General features: G+C 45.7%; 1 protein-coding gene across 1 annotated transcript; it reads right to left on the bottom strand.

Moving 5' to 3' along the window:
* Window positions 1-11,032: 11,032 nt before the first annotated feature.
* Window positions 11,033-18,277, bottom strand: LOC133210783 (histone H3.3A). Its single transcript, XM_061350487.1, has 4 exons — window positions 18,129-18,277; window positions 16,554-16,708; window positions 14,567-14,720; window positions 11,033-11,690 (listed from the first exon to the last, which is right to left on the bottom strand). Exons 2-4 carry the CDS (start codon window positions 16,679-16,681, stop codon window positions 11,562-11,564), a joined length of 411 nt encoding a protein of 136 aa, XP_061206471.1. The 5' UTR covers window positions 16,682-16,708; window positions 18,129-18,277; the 3' UTR covers window positions 11,033-11,561.

Below are 18,277 nucleotides of genomic sequence, written 5' to 3'. Positions count from 1 at the left end.
CAGCTCCACGTCCTTCTTATGTTGAGGACACCAGAACTGCACACAATACTCCATGTGAGGTCTCACAAGAGCAGAGTAGAGGGGCAGGATCACCTCCTTCGCATCTTGCATCAAGGGTGACCTCTAGGTTTTACTGGTGCCACCACAGCCAGGCTGGCTGGGAAGGAGGCTCTTCATCTGCTAAGTATTGAGGAGGTCATTTTAGCTTGATCCAGTACTTGTCTGGAAGCCCAGAATGAAAACACTTTTCCTACCAATTTTTACCATTTGTTCATGTGACAAGGACCCTTTGCACAGGTTTAACAGTTTAACAGCACTGCCTTCCCTCATGTGTACTGGGCAGGGATATGGAGTCAGAGGGAGAAATGACACCTACCCGCAGAAGCTCCAGCCTGGGGACTGGTTATGCGTATTCCCCAAGCTGGAAAGAGGAAGTGTATGCAGTTCTCCTGGTCCCCAACTGGAGCCATCTTCCTCTATCAGCCAGAAAAAAACACAACTGCCCAGCAAAACCTTTGCTGTCATGACAAGAAACCACATCTCTGCACGACACCAAATCAGCCCAGGAGCCTGCTCACACTGGGCACTTGCTCTGCCACCAGCTTTACCGCACCCAATTCCTCACCTCCCTTGAACACCATCTCTGCAGGCTGGAACCTGAGGATACACCTTGGCTCTGAGCTGCTCTGCAGAGCACATCCTGGAATCTCAGTAGGAGAAGGGAAAGGGGTTTTCTAGCACCTAATAAGAGATACACACGGAAGAGCCATCATTAGACTGTGATGCACCCACCTCAAAGCTGCAAAGGCAGCTCTCTGAGGAGGTGAGGAGAGGCAGGAGAGAACAGGTACCTGTATGAGAGGGAGAGAAATCACAGTCCTCTGAATTGCACAATGTCATACCCTCTGAAGGAAGTGCCTGGGCTGGCCCCTGGTGGCTGTGGCCTGGGTAATAGCTTTGAGCATTAGTGCCGTTTTAATAGGTGCATGTCCTTAAAAACCTCTCTTCTGCCTGAGGGATCCACTGAAGTTTTGCTTCTTTGAAAAAATGATTCAGAGAAGGCAAAATTAACAAGTAAACATAAGGCAGCCTACCCTTACCAGCCCTCCTGAGAGGAGAATCAATAAAACATAGATATATAGAGCTAGCAGCAGCCTTCTGTCACAGTACTCAATTCCTCTCACCTTGTCACTTCAGTAGGAGATTGAGGAGATGCTTTTTAATAAGCTTAAATAGATATTTATAATGAATAATGTATTATTATTTAAGTATATAAAAAGCATCTGCCCAACCTCATATGCTTAAATAGCAATATATTATTAATGTATTTTTATGCATAGTACTTATATAAACTCAATATGATATATTGTTTATATTATACAGACATTAGGAAGAAATTCTTCCCTGTGAGGGTGCTGAGGCCCTGGCACAGGGTGCCCAGAGAAGCTGTGGCTGCCCCATCCCTGGCAGTGTTCAAGGCCAGGTTGGACACAGGGGCTTGGAGCAACCTGGTCTAGTGGAAGGTGTCCCTGCCCATGGCAGGGGTTGGAATTGGATGAGCTTTAAGGTCCCTTCCAACCCAAACCAGTCTGGGATTCTATATACTGTTATATACATATTCATACTATATTTACAGTAACTACATACTTAAGTGTATTAATTATATATAAAATAGAATAGATTCTATATTATTTATTGTAACATAGTAGATAATCTCTATTATTATTTAAGAATATAAAAAACCACATGTGCCCAAGTCAGAAGGCAAAGGGAATCAAATACTATGAGGGCAGGATGCTGCCAGCTTTAGAAGACATGGCCTTAAGACAGCCAAATCACTGCAGAGGCTGTGGTTCCTACAGAAAAAAAGGCTTCTTCCCCACCACAGGAAAGGCCAGGAACTGGGAGGATGCAGTGGTAGGAGAGGGAGATGAGAGAATCAGTGCATGGGGAAAGATGTACCCGCTGCTCCTTTCAGGCAGGGTGCAGCAGCAGCATTTCTGGTTTATGATGGGTAGGTACCAGGAGGGCTACGGATGTGGCAGAGACAGGCAGGGTGCTAAAAGCAGGGAAGGGAAGAAGCTTTCTAGCAAGAATGCAATTATGCCTTTCTTACTTGTACAAAGAGGACACAAGTCACACTGACACAGAGTTTGGCTGACCCAGGTTTCCCTGTATTTAGGGATACGGTGGCTGCTTTTTGTGCTGGGGGCATGGGCCCTGCCTTCATGAGAGCCCAGCAGCAGGGAGGTCAGAGCAGCTTCAGGAACAAGGTGCCAAGGTCCTCATATTAGCATCACATTTTACATGACCTCCTGTAGTTGAGGTAACCAAGACCAGAGGGACAAATTCAGCACTCACTGGCTGGCAGTGTAACCAGAGCATCTCCCATCAGCATGGCAGGGAACAGATGTGTTTCTATGGAGCTGTTATGCCCCGGCTCCACGATGCTCGTGGGTGCACTATAACCACTCTCTGCACCCCTAGCCAGGTTTTTACATTACAGATAGTGGCTGCTGTGCAGTGTGCTCTGCTAGTAATAGCCACTGCAGCTGAAAGAGTGTTGTGACCCTGAATGCTACCCTAGTAGTGTTTACTTTATTAATTTATTGAACACACACTAGTGAGGTTAGATACTGTCTGTGGCTTCGGCTGCTTCTTTTTTGCCACAGCATTCAAAGCAATTACTTCCACAAAAGCAAATGGGCCATTTAGTTGGAGAATCTGTAAGGCAGAAATGAGATCAGATTCCTGAACAGATGTGCCCTCCTCTAGAGGGATTCAGTGTCTGCAAGGCTTCAAGCTGACACCAGGCAGAAAGCACCTCTTAACTTCACTACGACTGAGCTGGTGGTTTATGACAGCCAGCTCTATAACTTCAGAACAAGGGCAAGTACACATCAATTTAAGCGTACCAGGGAACGGAAAGGAGGAAGGACACCTTTGTTATGGGGATGGGGCTATCTAACCTACCCCAAATTTGCTAAAAGGCAATTCTGGCAGAGAAAAATGCTTTTGCTCATTGTTACTGCACACTCAGACCTGAAGGAGGGGGCTGGAGGGAGCCAGTAACAGCTATCAGAGGTCCACACATCATGTAATGCTTTCGCTTGGTTGGTGCTGTGCCTCTGGAAGCACATGAGCTCCCCACCCACACTCAGGTCTAGCCAACAGCAAGGCACAGCTCCCTAGTGTCAGTTCAGCAATGATGGAGAGTCAGCACTGCTAACCACAGCTCCGATCACAGCCTAGGAATACAGCAGAGCCCTGCCAACACAACCCGAGTCAACTGTTTCAGTAATGTCCTGGAAGACAGCACAGGCATCCACAGCAGCATCCCTCAAACCAACACCCTGACTTCCCCAATTGCTCACATTTGGTGAAGGACAGCTTTCACCGTGCTCTCCTGGCAGAGTAGTGCTGTCATCATCCCTGTGCTCCATACATATGCCTTACCCACATGTCCAGGATCTGCTGCAGAGGTGCCCCCTGCACTGTGCGTCTTCACTGGCCCCTGCCCTCAGTGGGGTGCAGACTGAAGGACGCACAAAGAAAAGGCCATCATCCACTCTCCTATGGACTCAGCCCCTCTGGGCAAAGCACATTGGCAAGTCAGCACACTGAAGCTTGCGTCACTGCTGTCAGCTCCCTACCTGCTTCATGGCTAAGCCGAAGCCTGAGGTCTCAGGGCTATGCGTGCCTTACACTGGCAACTCTCCCGTGCCCCAAATTAGCAGGCATGGATGCCGTTTGAAGTCACTCCAACCTTTAGATGTAGCGACACAGCCCTTCAGTAGTAACCGGTCCTGGGGATGCGCCCAGCTGGGACGCCCATCCTGCCATCCACAATTCATGCTCACGCTCCTCACAGCCAGCATCCATGTCCATGTGTTCACCTGGCAGCCTTCCCACCATGGGCTGCTTGACAGGGGCTCAGCTGCCAGGCAATGATGCATTCAGAGGAGGCCAGAGCAGGACTGTAAATACCATTTCTTCAGCCTTCCTGCTCCTTCAGTACACAGGAAACAACAGAGCATCTCTCACCTGATGACTGCAGGGTTGTCCTAGCCTGTCCTCTCCTCAAAGCAGTCCACAAGGTAAAGGCAGAAGAGACGATTGTATTCTTCACCAACTTCAACATATACTACAGAAAACCCAAAGTAGCTGAACTTGCAAAATCTCTGACAAATCCAGGTTGGAAGGAAAGGGGATCAACTCGCTTAATTATTCATGAGCAAAGGGTGGTGGGAGCAAAACTAAGGGTTAACATCACACTGAGACATATGGGATTAGCTCAGTCACTGTGGGATGTATATGCAATAGATGTTTTCCAGGTGGGTTTTACTTGGGATGCTTCCATGAAACAGCATACACATAAAATGCAAACACAAGGCAATGAGGAGGTGAGGAGAGGCTCCTTTCAAGGTAGGGGGACAAGAACAGTCAGTCCTAACTTGGTTTTCCAGAGCCATAGGGATTTGGATTTTCTTTTTTTCCAGGCTTTTTTTTTTTCCCCTTAAACCTTTCTGACTTCACAGGAGCTTTTAGTAACACAAAGCATCCCTGCTGTTAGAGATCCTGCTGTGTGTAATGGCGTGCCTACACAAGATGAGGGGGATGCTGTTGGCAGGGGACAATAGAGCAGAGAACACATGTGCGCATCTCAAACCACAAGCTACATACAAGCCTACAAATGTGTTATCAAGAGAGATGGACAGAAATCGAGGCTTATTTTCCACTCATGAGTGGCTTGGAGAGCACGCACCATATCTGCCTTCGACCCCAACCTCATGTTTTTACCCAAGTGTCTGGATCCCCAGTGTTGCTGCCATGAAGGGACAGTAAACATCACCACCAAGGAAACAGCAGAAAACAACAGAGCATCCCTAAGCCTCAGCATGTTGCAGCCACTTCTCACAATGAGACAGTACTCTTCATTTTAAGTAAATCATTTCTTGTATATTTATTTAGCTGCGATTAGGTAGTATTCCCAGGGATGACAGGCAACTAAAAAGCCCCTCACACTTGCAGCTACAATTCAGGCTGTCCTTCCCCATTTATTCAGAAGTATCCCATCACTGCCAAGCAGGCAGAGAAAATTCTTGGATACAGAATTGTGGTACCTATCTCCTACAAGGATCAGATTTGTTGTGGTGGTGGTGGTTTTGTACTTTTGTTCTTATTTTAACCTTTATTAAAGTCCCCATTCATGGGCCAGGAAAGTGGGAAGGGGTGGTATGAATCAAGAACACCCAGATGTAACAGCTGCCTCTGGAACAATACCCAAAACCAACTTTCTACACAGAAAATCCCTCTGAAATAGGCCACAACTTCTGCCCAGTGAGAAAGTCAGCTACAAGGGCAAGAGGAGACATATCCTTCCCTGCATGGCCCTCCTTGATCCTACTTCCCTAACCAGAGCCCCTGAGATGTCACAAACTCATCTCATCTGCAGTAGATACTTGGCCATACACCTGAACTCTTCTGGCCCAACTTATTCTCAGATATTTACTTTATTCTCAGGGTAGCAGGGAAGGGATGCATTTTGAGTAATAGTTGTCCAACAACATGAAACCAGGCAATAAGGGGACTCTGCTCTCCCAACCAGGCAATCACTGCTTGAAATACAACCCTCAAAAGAGGGCTCATGCTATGCTGAGGCATCCTTCCAAGACATATGTGACACGTAATAAATTCTTATACTTTGTGGGGTTGAAGAGTGATTTCTTGCCTTAATCAACGATATGAAAGCAGCTCTCCCAAGCAGAAACCAGACAGTCCCTTCACATTCCCTAGACATGTTTTTGGTACACACTGTCTCTTATAGCAAGTCTTTAGCCTCTGCTATATGCACTGCTAAGCATAGTACATTTTAAATTCAAAAAGACAGTATGAACTGGATTAGGTACCACCTGATGAAATTCAGTAGCTTCCATTAAGCAGATCGGCCTATGCAGTTATAATGGTCCCCTTTAAATTGTAATATTGATAAATGTAGTGGTTTTTATACCATATTATACAGAAGATAACAAAGCCTCCTTCAATTAAAAACAAAATACATACATAAACAGTGGCATTTGTTTGGCAAATACTTGTTCATTTGTAGGCAAACCTGCCACAAACAAGTCTGCAGCATGCACTCAGTGCAAAAAAAACTCTTCACTGAGAATGAATCATTATACATGGTGATGGGAACAATACACAAGCAAAAGCCCAGCAAACAGCTTCTCAGTATCAATAGGGTAATCTGAACCAGGGAAAACTTACCTGACACTAGAATTCCTCCTCAAATTCAAGCCTTTGATTCAAAGTTACATGAAAGTGGTTTTAACTCCTTAGATTCATTACGAAGACCAAGAAAATTTGCAAGTGTTTGCGACAGTAAGAAACAAAATTGGAGTAAACACCGCAATCAACATCTTTGGTCCAAGCACTGCCTGTACTTCATTAAACCTTGAATGTAAAATTAAGCTCTGGAAGATAACCTGAAGTATCACCGAGTCTCAAAGAGAAGCAAGGGTGGCAGGAAGAGCTTGTATTAGAATGATAGCACAGGTCTAAGTTTGGATTAAATGTGTTGTGAAACTGAGCCTAACCTATGTACTGCTAGGGAAATGGACAGTCCTGCTCTCCTGCCTACTCTAACAAGCAGATATTCAGATCAAGCAGATGTACTGAATGAAATTTGGCTAACTGACCAAAACCAGTGGCACAGGAAGTATGTGCGTGTGGTTTCAGTCACAATGAAAAGTGGAGCCCAATCATTAAGTGGCCACAAAACCCCATGACAGTCAGAGGGCAAAGATGCATGTCCTGAGAGAGTAATCCCAAACTACAAAATGCATCCCAGTGTAAGACACTGTTAGCTACCCATTGTTTTAACAGGAATATTTGCACCTATTCTTCCAGAAGAAGAAGAAGAAGAAAGCATTACTAATTTCAAGTAGATGCTACAACCTGTTAATGAATCTGGCCTCTGGACAGTGTCATCACGTGAGACCTACCGCCAAGATGGAATAAAGGGCTAGGTAAACCCAGCTCAGCAATGCATCACTTACACATAGGGACACCAGGAGTTGTTACTTTACATTCAGCAAGTTACTTTCCTAAACAATATGTGAAATGCTGAGTTTAAGCTCCATGTTAGTCAAGCTCTCAAGAACTACCACTTGAGATTGATCTTGTATCTGAGGTGATCTCCCAGTACACTAATTTTTACCTCTGGTTGGCAAGCTTAATTTGTGTTATTAATACAAAGCATTGAACTTAAGGAAAGAGAGGTTTTTCATCTACCCTTGAGAAAATGGAAAGTAAATACAGCTGTTAACATGCAAATCTAAAAGACCTAAAAAGAAGTTATCACATACATTATAAAGGACTTCACAAAATAATTCAGATATTGAAATGTGGTCATACATGTAATGATATGCCTTAACCAAATGCTCAGACTTTGAATATGTTTGTCACTAAGAAGCCACATCACATCCATCCCTCCACCCAATACAGTTAAACTCCTCCCCAGCAGTATGTGCACATGACCACAACTTGTTTCTAGTATTCAACAAATCTCAGCTGCGACTGAACTGCTCAGGGAATAGCAGAAGTGCTATGGGAAAACCAGGTAAACTATTGCAGGAACTGAAGTTCAGCCTGGGCTGAAGCCACTTCTTCCACAGAATGAGAATGCAGTGCATCTCTCTTGCATGTAAATCGGGATTTCTTTTTGCAAAGAATGCAGCATGGGACTTCAGCAGATTTCTGTTTCTGTCACTGTTCATTTAGCCCACATTCCAATTTGATGGTACTCCTTTTCCCACAACTCCCAAATGCCACAAGTTAACAGGAATCTGCAGTTTTAAATATTACAGTTCCTTCAATGTATGGCAACCGTAAATGCTAAGAATCTTCACGATTTTAAACTTCTATACTTAAGCTCAAAGTTTAAGAGTCTTGCAAGACTTTAAACAGTGCTTGCAAAACTAGCTGAGGAAAAGTGTGATCCTCTGAAGAAAAACATTCTCTGAAGGGTAACATGTAGGATACCCAAGAGCAATACAATGTTTCAGTGGACTGCCATCCTGCAGGTCACCTAACTCCCCCTGTGACTTCCTCACCAGACCAGAAGAGTTAGAGTGACAAGCTGCAATACCTCTTTCCTAAACACCTGCAGACTTCAGATTACAGAATGGTTTTCTTTCTAGCTGGTGCCCAGACCCTCATAAGCAGTCAGCTAACAGGGCCACCAGCAGCTCCTGATCACTCCAAACAGCATGGTGGACACACAGCAATGTGTGAAATGGGAAAACCACATCGACCAAAACACAATTCTTCTGTTATCTTTACATTTTGTCTGCCCTTCTTCACCTCAAGGAATAGGAACCTGTAATCCTGAAATGACCAAAGGGAGTGCCAGCATCACAACACAGCTGCTTAAAGCTAAACTCTGACATCCTGTATCCTATCTTCTCTACCCTTCCATGTGTGCCCTAACTGCAGATCTCCAGTGCTATGCACACTCAAACACTTCCCCAAAACATTTTTTGTAGGAATGTTACTACAGAAGGAAACAATGCTGACTGAACAGGAACTGTAGATGGTCTTGTTCCTCCTCCTGTACAGGTTTTATATTAACACCAATCCCCACCTTTTCATTTTGCTCTTTCTGTATTGCAGAACCTGTCTTTGAGAGGCTCCCAGGTGCACGTGAGCTCTCAACTCTGGATGAGTTATGCCAGCAATACTTTAGACTTTGCTGGGAAAAAAATGCAAGTAACCACACTAACTGACTAACAAATAAACCAAGCAACCAGCATTAAAAAGTATATAAATGTAAATAATAACTTCACCTTTTATACTTCGTTCCTCCATTAAAATTAGCATCAACCACAAGTGCCATCCAAAACTGGACTGACGTGGCCATTTCTTTCTTAAAAAGGAGTTCATAAAGAAAGCTGATGATTTAACTGTTCTTGTTTTCATGCTGGTGCACAGTAAAGACAAAAGATAGTGCAGTCAGGGGAGGGGGTGAGAACAGAGAGTAAGTATTTTGTTCAGTAAAACAGTGGAAAAAGCCTGAAGAATGAAAATCCATTGTACTTGGGGAAAGAAAACAGAGGAGCAGAAGTGTTACCCTAACATTCCTCAGGAATACAAGCAAGGCAACACCTTGTATCAATCGACAGACTGACATCACTAATTGATATTATCAATATAGATTGATACCACTAACAGCATTCCAACTGCATCTCTAGGACCACAAACATTACAACCAATGCTCTTAAGGAGGCACAGTTCTTCCCTAAGCTGCAGGTATAGCACTGCACTTAAGAAGTTGTCAACTGCATAGATTCCTAATCCCCTCATCTTACAGTATGAGTTATTCTGCCTTGAACAGTTTTAACTGCATTGTCAGTTGGAACTGACTGGAATACTCCTCAAGCTGGGTCTCTCAAGAGCTCACTAATTCATTTGACTACCAAAATCTCTAGACTTGGGTCTGTAAGAAACAAAAAATTAAGAGTTCCTTATCAATACTTTAATTCCACATTATTAAACAAGCAAACAAATTAGCCTAATTACCTTTTTGCGTAGGTGGCTACAGTATTGCTGACTGATGCATGAAACAGAATTCTGAAGTACAGGACAAAATAAGCAGCTATTATACTGAAATGCATTTACAGCAAGTTAAAGAGGGTTGTTACCAGGCAAACAGAAGTGACATCTCAAACCAGGTAGGCCTCAGTTGCTCACCTTTTGTGTTCCTGTTGTTCTGGATGCGCCAAGACAAGCCTTCCTTAATTTCTAGTTGACAGCTGTGAACTGCTTGGCATCAAAAGCGTGTGATCGCATTTTGTCAAGCATTAGTTTTCCCTGTGACAAGTTACTCCATTTAAGTAGACTTCACTCTGCACAACCCTGGCAGACAGCATTCGTTACTCGAGCAAGCAAGTTATGCATAATGTGATTTATTCTGTATTTATTTTGGCTTTCTGTTCAAGATACCAAGTCACACAATATATATCTATTAATCCTCTTTGGAAATCTTCAGATAAATTCACTCATGTTTAGAGCTCACTCAGAACCTCTTGAAAGAAGTTAACAGCAAATAAGCTCTGTAGGGGTCTTAGCACAGAGGTGGAATCTGTTCACTGCCTCCATACTTTCTTCTATGTAACTCATTTAATCATCTGCAAGAGCTATCAAGAAGTACACCACATAACTCACTTCATCAGAATCCTTAACCAAGTTTCAGGTGAAAAATTAAACCCACGTTTTTATAGAACATAATTTCAACAGTAGATTTCTTCACAGGAACTTTCATCAGCAGTTGTGGGAGGATATAAAGAAAATCCAGTAAGTTTCAAACATGCGCTCCTGCCCAAGTACTGCTTTTATGAAGTATTCTAGCTAAAAAAAGTGGTACAAAAGGGTCTTTCTGATGGAGTGTACAAACTGAAACCCACCACACATGGCCTAAGAGCTTGAACATACTAGAGAGTCTGACTCAAACAAAGTAGTCAACCAAAAAGTGAATACTTACAAAGCGAGAAACCAGGTAAGAGTGCAAAGGGGTTTAAAAAAGGGGGGGAGGAACCCCACTATGACCAAACCCCAAACCACACCAAAAAAACCCCAAACCACTACACCCCACCACTTATACATACGAACAAACCATGAAAATCAGAAATGCTTCCAAACTCAGCATTAAGTCAGGTAAGAAAGGAATCTAAACAGCAATAAAACTGCTTTCCCTTAGCACTGCAGCTTCGAGAGCTCAGTCCAGCTTCAGACTCTATCCAGTATTATACTTACCAAACTTGCTTTCACAATGAGCAAACTTTACACTGTCAAGAGAAAGAAACCCTCACCTATAGACTACTTCAGCCAAGGTAGCATCCCCAGTATTTCCTAGATCTGATCCAAGTATTTAGGCCACATACTGAAGAGGAAAAAAGCAGAAGGGAAGGTGGATTATTTTTAAATCAAATATAACCCATATGTAGTATTTAAAAATCAAGACTAACAGCAGGCATCATTTAATGTATTTTAATAGCAAACTTACAGGAACAGCACAGAAGACAGACAACATTAAAAACATGTACTTGCATGTAGGACAACTCAGTTAGAAAAGTATAGTGAATGGATGGAATCTACTGTATGATAAAAATGCTACAAACACCATTTAGTTGCCATTGGTAAGAAATTTACTTGTTTAAAAAAATCCAAATGCTGGCATTGTCCAGAAAAATTTGACAGGTTTATTTATAATTATTTCTTTTTTTTTTCTTATAAAGTTGAATTGCTGAAACTTGTTCACCCAAACATTTTATTTTTTTTTTGACCACATTGATGTTTTATGCCCCCTCGTTTATATTAAAAATCCACACACAAATGAAAATGGAAAGAAACTTGCCAATACCCAATTCTGTCCCCTATTTTTCCATTTGCAACCATATACTTAGGTACCTTTTAACCCCATGGAAAAAATATCTAACGTTCATTACTACCAATAACAGGAAGAAGATTTTGCTTCGAGAATGACAAACCCATCGTGGTGAAGTTTAGGCACGCTCCCCACGTATGCGGCGTGCTAGCTGGATATCTTTTGGCATGATTGTGACACGTTTGGCATGGATAGCACACAGGTTGGTATCTTCAAACAGGCCAACCAAGTAGGCTTCACTTGCCTCCTAGTGTGGAAGAAAAGAGTTAAGAACACTGTCACTCTCTGAACGCAAGGAAAAAGTCGCAATGCAAAGTACAGTGTAACGTGGCATTAAGTTTAGGTTTCCACCTTTATCACTCAGAAACATCAAAACTTCTAGAGTCTCAAAACATTAATGCCTCTATTTTCTTATAAACCATTCTATGTCAAAGTTGCGTACTACTGCCATTTGGTGAAAACATCCTCCAGAACACAACCGGACCAATATTCTGACAGGACTCTCCCTAGATAAAGGGTTAACTTATCAGAAGGCTAGTTTAGGAATTTCTCTTTTTTTAAGGCTGGGTTACACTATCTGAGTGACTTGTCTGCTGTCTCTTCCTGAGTAAAAGCTATTGAGCACCAGGTAGAACTGGCAGATGTTAAGGAAAAAGAGCAGCAGGATCGCTTCACAACAGTCTGGGCACAGAGCTCCTTGGCACAGGATACTAAAGAGGTGACTTAACTCAAAAGTCAAAAACTAGCAGAAATGTAGTAAGAATTCACAGAAATAAGGGAACAACTCCTTTAGGTCAGAAACTCCTTCAATCACCAAAAACAAGGCAACAGTGGGAGAACTGCCATTAGACAATTGCCCTACACCTGTACTTTCTGCTTGCCTAAGCAACTCGTCTATGTGTGGGACACAGCACAGGCCCCCACAACCACAGATGGTTCTAACCTCACATCTGTCAGACTCATGGGGTCAGCACAAAGCCCTACCCTGGGTACACCCCAATAATGACCACAGTGGTTTTTCCCTGTTACTGAACAACTACAGACAGGATTCTGGATTGGAGAGATGCTCAGTCGGACACAATTGTTCTTCTGGCTCATGGTAAGTTAGCTGCTATTGAGCCCAGCACAACAATGGTAACTGTTTACACATTTTTGGGTCAACATAGAATTCTAGCACCTAACAACCTCCTAGGAAGCATCCTGGCATGCCAGCATCAGACCAGCACACAGCTGGGGTGAGAAGGCAGGAATGATTGAGCTTGCTTATGGAAAGGAGGTTGAGGTCTTGCTTTCTAGAATACATGCAAGAGAACACATTATATGAACCCTTTCATCACCAAGAACTGCAAAGATCAACATGAAAGGTTCAAAGTTCATGTTTAAAAAACATTATTATCTAATGTGAAGAAAAATATTTACTACAGCAGATGAGGGCTGTGGTGTTAGTAAGACATTCCATATGCAGCAGGATATGGTACCCAACACAGTTTCACTAAATCACTACATGGAAAGTTAGGCCACTTCATCAAATAAGCTGTGTTGGCATGAACAACATGGTACTGAAGGGGTTAAGTTTTTTTCCCCCTTTTCAAATATGCAAGCAGAAAGCACCAGGAATAGTATGTGAACACATTCTATACCAACAAGTTCCTTAATGCAAAACCAGGAACATTCAAACCAGCCTTCTGAAAATGTATGAACTACTGATTCGATAATCAGTTTCTGATAAAAGGACACATAAGTAAACGCCAGGATTTAAAAGCCACCACATTCACTCACAGCAGTGAAGGCAGAACAACTAAAAGCAAAAGCACCTTCTGAAGTTAAGTAAGTGCTCAAGTTCATAGGACTTCATGGCACATCCTGGCCCTTTATCAGGTGGAAGTCCTCTATCAGAAAAGGATCATGTTGCCTGCCTGTAGTTAAAGATATTCTATAACTACAGATAGGTTCTGGAACTATCTTTCAACAGCTATAGAAACAGTAAAGACACATCTTTAATTAGAATTGTCTTTCTATCACGAGGGGGAAATGTTCTTATGATAAGAACAGAGTCTTGGAGATAGCATCACTTAGATGCAGGAATCTGGGCTAGAAAGAACAATTGGTATTTCACCCTCAATATACTCCAAATAAGTTATTTAGCCAAGATACATCTTTAAAAAGCATTTAGCATGAGCTACACAGACAAAAGCACTTATTTCCCTAACATCCTTGTGCTACCCTGTACTCAAGACTAAAGCCAAACCACAGCACTGTACCAGCTACTAGAAAGAAAATTAACTCTATCCCAGCCAAACCCAGGACACTGCATTTAGATGGGGCTTATCCAGATGTTTTTCTTCAAAGAGCATTTGAGGACATCAAGACCTCCATTTGGACACAGCAGAACAAGCTTTACAGGGTGCTTTCCTCTAAGGCTGCCTAGCTTTTGAAGGCGAAGCCTCTAACAAAGCTCAAGGAGAGAGGAAACGGATTTATCTAAAGTGTCTTAATGTGATGCGCTGTTCCGGCAAGTGTGACTACTTGAGGGGTGGGGGCTATTAAAAAAAACAACAGCAAACCCAAGTGACCCAAAAATAAATACCACCACCCCCCTACAGAAAAAAAAAAAAAAAAACACAAAAAAACCCACTAAAACCTCCCAAAATATCCCAAGACCCCAAAAAAACCCAAGCAAAAAAACAGTAACCACAAAAAAACCCATCCCACCCCCCAAAAAAAAAAACAACCCCCCCCCCCCAAACCACAAAAAGCCCCAAACACTCCCCACCTCCAAAAAACCTAAAACCAAAACCAACTACATTTAAAGCCTTTGCGAGGAGCTACTGAGCCATCAGTGCATTATTTTAGCCTATGGTATCTATAGGGCATCACTAGATCCACTCTGAGGCGGGGAAAGATGAATGGGGGCATCTCCCCCATATCAGCCCCGCCTCTCCACTGAGGCCACGCCCACCGCGGCAGCTCACCAATCAGGAGGAGCTGGGGCTAACCCTAGAAACAGGCTGGCCAATGGGAGCGGCGGGGGGCAGAGCCCTCCTGTACCTGCAGTGTCCAGGTTTAGGGGGGGGTCCCGCAGTGAGAAGCCCGTCCCCGATGCCACCCCGCGGGGTCACTCACCTGCAAAGCACCGATGGCAGCGCTCTGGAAGCGCAGATCTGTTTTGAAGTCCTGAGCAATTTCACGCACCAGACGTTGGAAGGGAAGTTTGCGGATCAAGAGTTCAGTAGACTTTTGGTAGCGCCTGATCTCACGCAGAGCCACGGTACCCGGCCTTTTGAAATCAAACCATGGAAAGCAGTTAGTGTCCAAGACACATTCCACATCTCCTTAACAACACGGGTTCATCACCTACACTGAACTAAGCACTGTACACGCTCTTCTCCCTATAAGAGCCCCAGTGTTTACAACACAAAACCAGTTCCACTGGTGGTCACAATTCTCCCCACCATTCATCCATAAGATGGATCCACACCAGCTCCAGTGTGGATCCTCCCAGCAGGCCACAAGGTCCTGACTTCCCCAAGAGGGAAGACAGCTGGCACCAACATGACATCAACACAACTGAGTCTGGAGATGGTAAACCACAACCTGGATGGGAGATCACTGGTTCAGGTATACTCCAGGTACTCCCACACTCCTACCAGCCACCTGCCTGATGACAAGCCTCAGTGAGGGGGCCACTGGTTCCTTCCTATTCCTATCAACATTCACAGAACTGACATTCTGTGAATATATATGTATTTTATATTCTATTTAAATATATATTCTATTTATATAGGTATATATATTCTACTTACATACAACAGAATCAACTAGGTCAGTAAAGACCTTTAAGATCATAAGAGTCCAACCATTCCCCCAGCATTGCCAAGGCCACCACTAAACCATGTCACTGAGGGTCTCATCTACAGTTTGTGAACATTTTCAGGGATGGTGATTCCACCACTGCCCTGGGCAGCCTGTTCCAATGCCTGACTGCCCTTTTGGAGAAGAAATTGTTCCTAATATCCAATGTAAACCTCCCCTGGTGCAGCTTGAGGCTGCTACCTCATCCTGTCTTGTCCTATATATATATTTTATATATATATATACACACATACAGAGAAATATACACACGTATATAAATATATATACAATGAATTTATATTCTGTATCATCTGTACAAGGTATCTAGCATGTTTCCTTCTGTTGCTTTTGGTGTCAGAACAACGAATTCAGATAACAACTTACTTGTGCAGACACAAAGTCCAGCCCTGAAATTAACATCATGTTTATTTCTGCAGAAAAACTTGTATTTTCCTACTCTGGCATTATTACCTTTCTCCCAGTCACTTAATTCTGCCTCACGCCTACAGCAACACCCTCTTAGACCAAGATTTCAAATCCGCTTCTCTTTCCCAATCTGTTTTATTCCACGGGAAATACGTACACCTATTTACCCCAGGACCATCCTCCGCGCTGGAGCACGACTCTTACCGTTCTGCACCAAGCACGGGCTGGAAAACTTCGTTATCGGAGGGCTGTCAGAAAGACCCGCTGCCCCCTCTACCCAGGTACACGGGACACCAAGCCCGGAGCATCCATGGACTCATCGCGCCCTCTCGCGGCAGATACCCCCACCTTCAACTCCCTCCACCTCCCCCGCACCCCCCCACCCCCCCCCCGCTCCCGTGTCCAGCGGCGCCCAAAAGGCACCGGGGACGGATCAAACCCCTTCAAATAAATTAAGATAGGCCGGTAACAATAAACTTCGCTGCGGCACAACCCTCCGGTAGCACTGAAATACCCACAAGTACAAATAAATTTAAAAAAATAATTTAAATTAAATAAAATCATTAAAATAATTAAAATAACAATAAAACACAACCGGGAGAGCCGCGTTCAACGGGGGGTTGGGGGAGGCGTTGATTTTTTCAGGCACCGATACCGAAACGCGCTGATGTTAGACACCGGCGCGAAGAAGGCAGGCGGGTGCGGTGGAAACCCCCAACCTTTCCCGGTTCCCAGCCCCTCCCGGCACAGCGGGGAGAGATAATGGTTTGGGGGGGGGGTGGGGGATGTACTCCCGATGGGTCCCTGCGCGGCCTCTGCGCGGCGCTCGTACCGGTAACGGTGCGGTTTCTTCACCCCGCCAGTGGAGGGCGCGCTCTTGCGGGCAGCTTTGGTGGCGAGCTGCTTGCGGGGCGCCTTGCCGCCGGTGGACTTGCGGGCGGTCTGCTTGGTACGGGCCATGCTCCTGCCGACGACGCTGCCTTACACCTGCACAACGATGGGGGGGGAGGCACGGGGTAAGGGGTAAAGAGAGAGAGAAAGGGGTGCGGGGGGGGGGTGTGCGGGGTTAACAGCGGTGGGGTCCACCCTGCTCAGCGCACGCCCCGCTGGCACCTGCCCCCCCCGCGGGAGGGAGCGCAGCCCCGCGCCCCTGTCCGCGGAGCAAGCCGTTAGCCTTGGAGCCCGCGGCCGCACAACGGACAGAACGCCAACGGAAGAAATATTAAATCAGAATATATATATCCATAAAAATAAAACATCCGTCCCTTGCAAAATATGAAAAACCGGGGTTTCTGCCCACTAATTCGCTAGCGAGGAGTCAACGGCCGAAGCGGACCCATCCGCCCGGCAGCAGGCGCGGAGCAACGGCTACCGCCTCCCCCCCCACAGGCCGCCCGTCACCTGCCAAGAGATCGGCAATACCGCCCGGCGAGCCCCGGGGGGCTGGCACCCACCCGCCGCTTCCAACCGGGCCCACAACCGCCGCCGGAGCGGTCCCCACCGGCCCGCCCGGGTCTCCCGGCAGCGCTGCCCGGGCCGGCGGCAGCCGCGGGGAAACCGGCGTTACCGGTCGGAAAAGGTCCGGAAAAGTGCAATAAAGCAACAAACTTTCTTTTAAATATATATACGTATTTTGGGGGGGAGGTTGTGTTTTTCGGGTGCCGTCCGCCTCTCTCTGTGTAACTGCTTCCCCAAAGCTGCCTCGCTCCCAAGCGCCTCTCACAGGCAAACTCATCTCCCAGCCCCAGAACAAAATGGAAACAATCACGAAATGCAGCCCTAGTCCTTTTGCAAAGGAAGGGAAAAATAAATTGCGAAAAATAACGACCCAAAAAATCGCTGGAACTCCGAACCGGGTCGGTGCAGATGAAGGGGGAAGCAAGGGAAAAGTTTGCACTCAAAAACCGAAAAATTGCGTTAGGTTTGGGTCGTTTCTTCAGCGAATTTCTTTCCCTTTTTATTGTTTTTTATGCAATAGGAAAAAAAATATGGTCGGTGACCAGAGAAAAGAGACAAGATGGTGAAGCCGAGCAACAACTGTGGGGAGCAGGGGAAGGCAAGCAGGAGAGTTACCGGGGCTGGCGAGCGGCTCCGCTCCGCGCCCGCTCCCGGGCCCGAATCCGGGGGATGCGGGGCCGAGGGGACAGCTAAGGGGTCCGGGAGTCTGCTAGGGGGGGTTTGGAGCCGGGGCGAGGGGGGCACAGGGGGGCAACGGCGGCGCGAAACGGGGCCGGGGGGTGCCGGCGGAGGGAGCCGCTCCGGGAAAGCGGCGCAGGGAAAAGGGACGGGAGCTGCCGCCGCGTCCCCAGCACCCCAAAAGTTTTGCGGGGAGGCCCTGAGGAAGGCGACGGGGTGCCCCCGGGGGGCGGCGGGGCGCGGGGGGCGGCGGGCGCGGCGCCAGACTTACCCCGTCCGCTGGGCGAGCGCGGCTGCCGTGCGGGAGGGAGAGCGAGAGGAGAGACGAGAGGAGGGCGGTGGGCGGGCGGCAGGCGGGCCCAAGGAGGAGCCGACGCTGCCGCGGCTGCTGCTGCTAGCGCTAGCGGCCGTTCGGAGCAC

Source organism: Neopsephotus bourkii, unplaced genomic scaffold (genome assembly GCF_033783945.1).
Source record: "Neopsephotus bourkii isolate Nb327-2 ecotype Australia unplaced genomic scaffold, CSIRO-AGI_Nbou_v1 NB_518, whole genome shotgun sequence".
Taxonomy (NCBI): domain Eukaryota; kingdom Metazoa; phylum Chordata; class Aves; order Psittaciformes; family Psittacidae; genus Neopsephotus; species Neopsephotus bourkii.
This window is presented reverse-complemented; position numbering and strand designations above follow the sequence as displayed.

Coding starts and splice junctions, on each gene's coding strand:
- LOC133210783 (XM_061350487.1), bottom strand. CDS start 16,681: ATGGCCCGTACCAAGCAGACCGCCCGCAAGTCCACCGGCGGCAAGGCG. Junction 14,721..16,553: donor AAGAAACCGCACCGTTACCG/GTACGAGCGCCG, acceptor TGATTTCAAAAG/GCCGGGTACCGTGGCTCTGC. Junction 11,691..14,566: donor CTGCCATCGGTGCTTTGCAG/GTGAGTGACCCC, acceptor CTTCCACACTAG/GAGGCAAGTGAAGCCTACTT.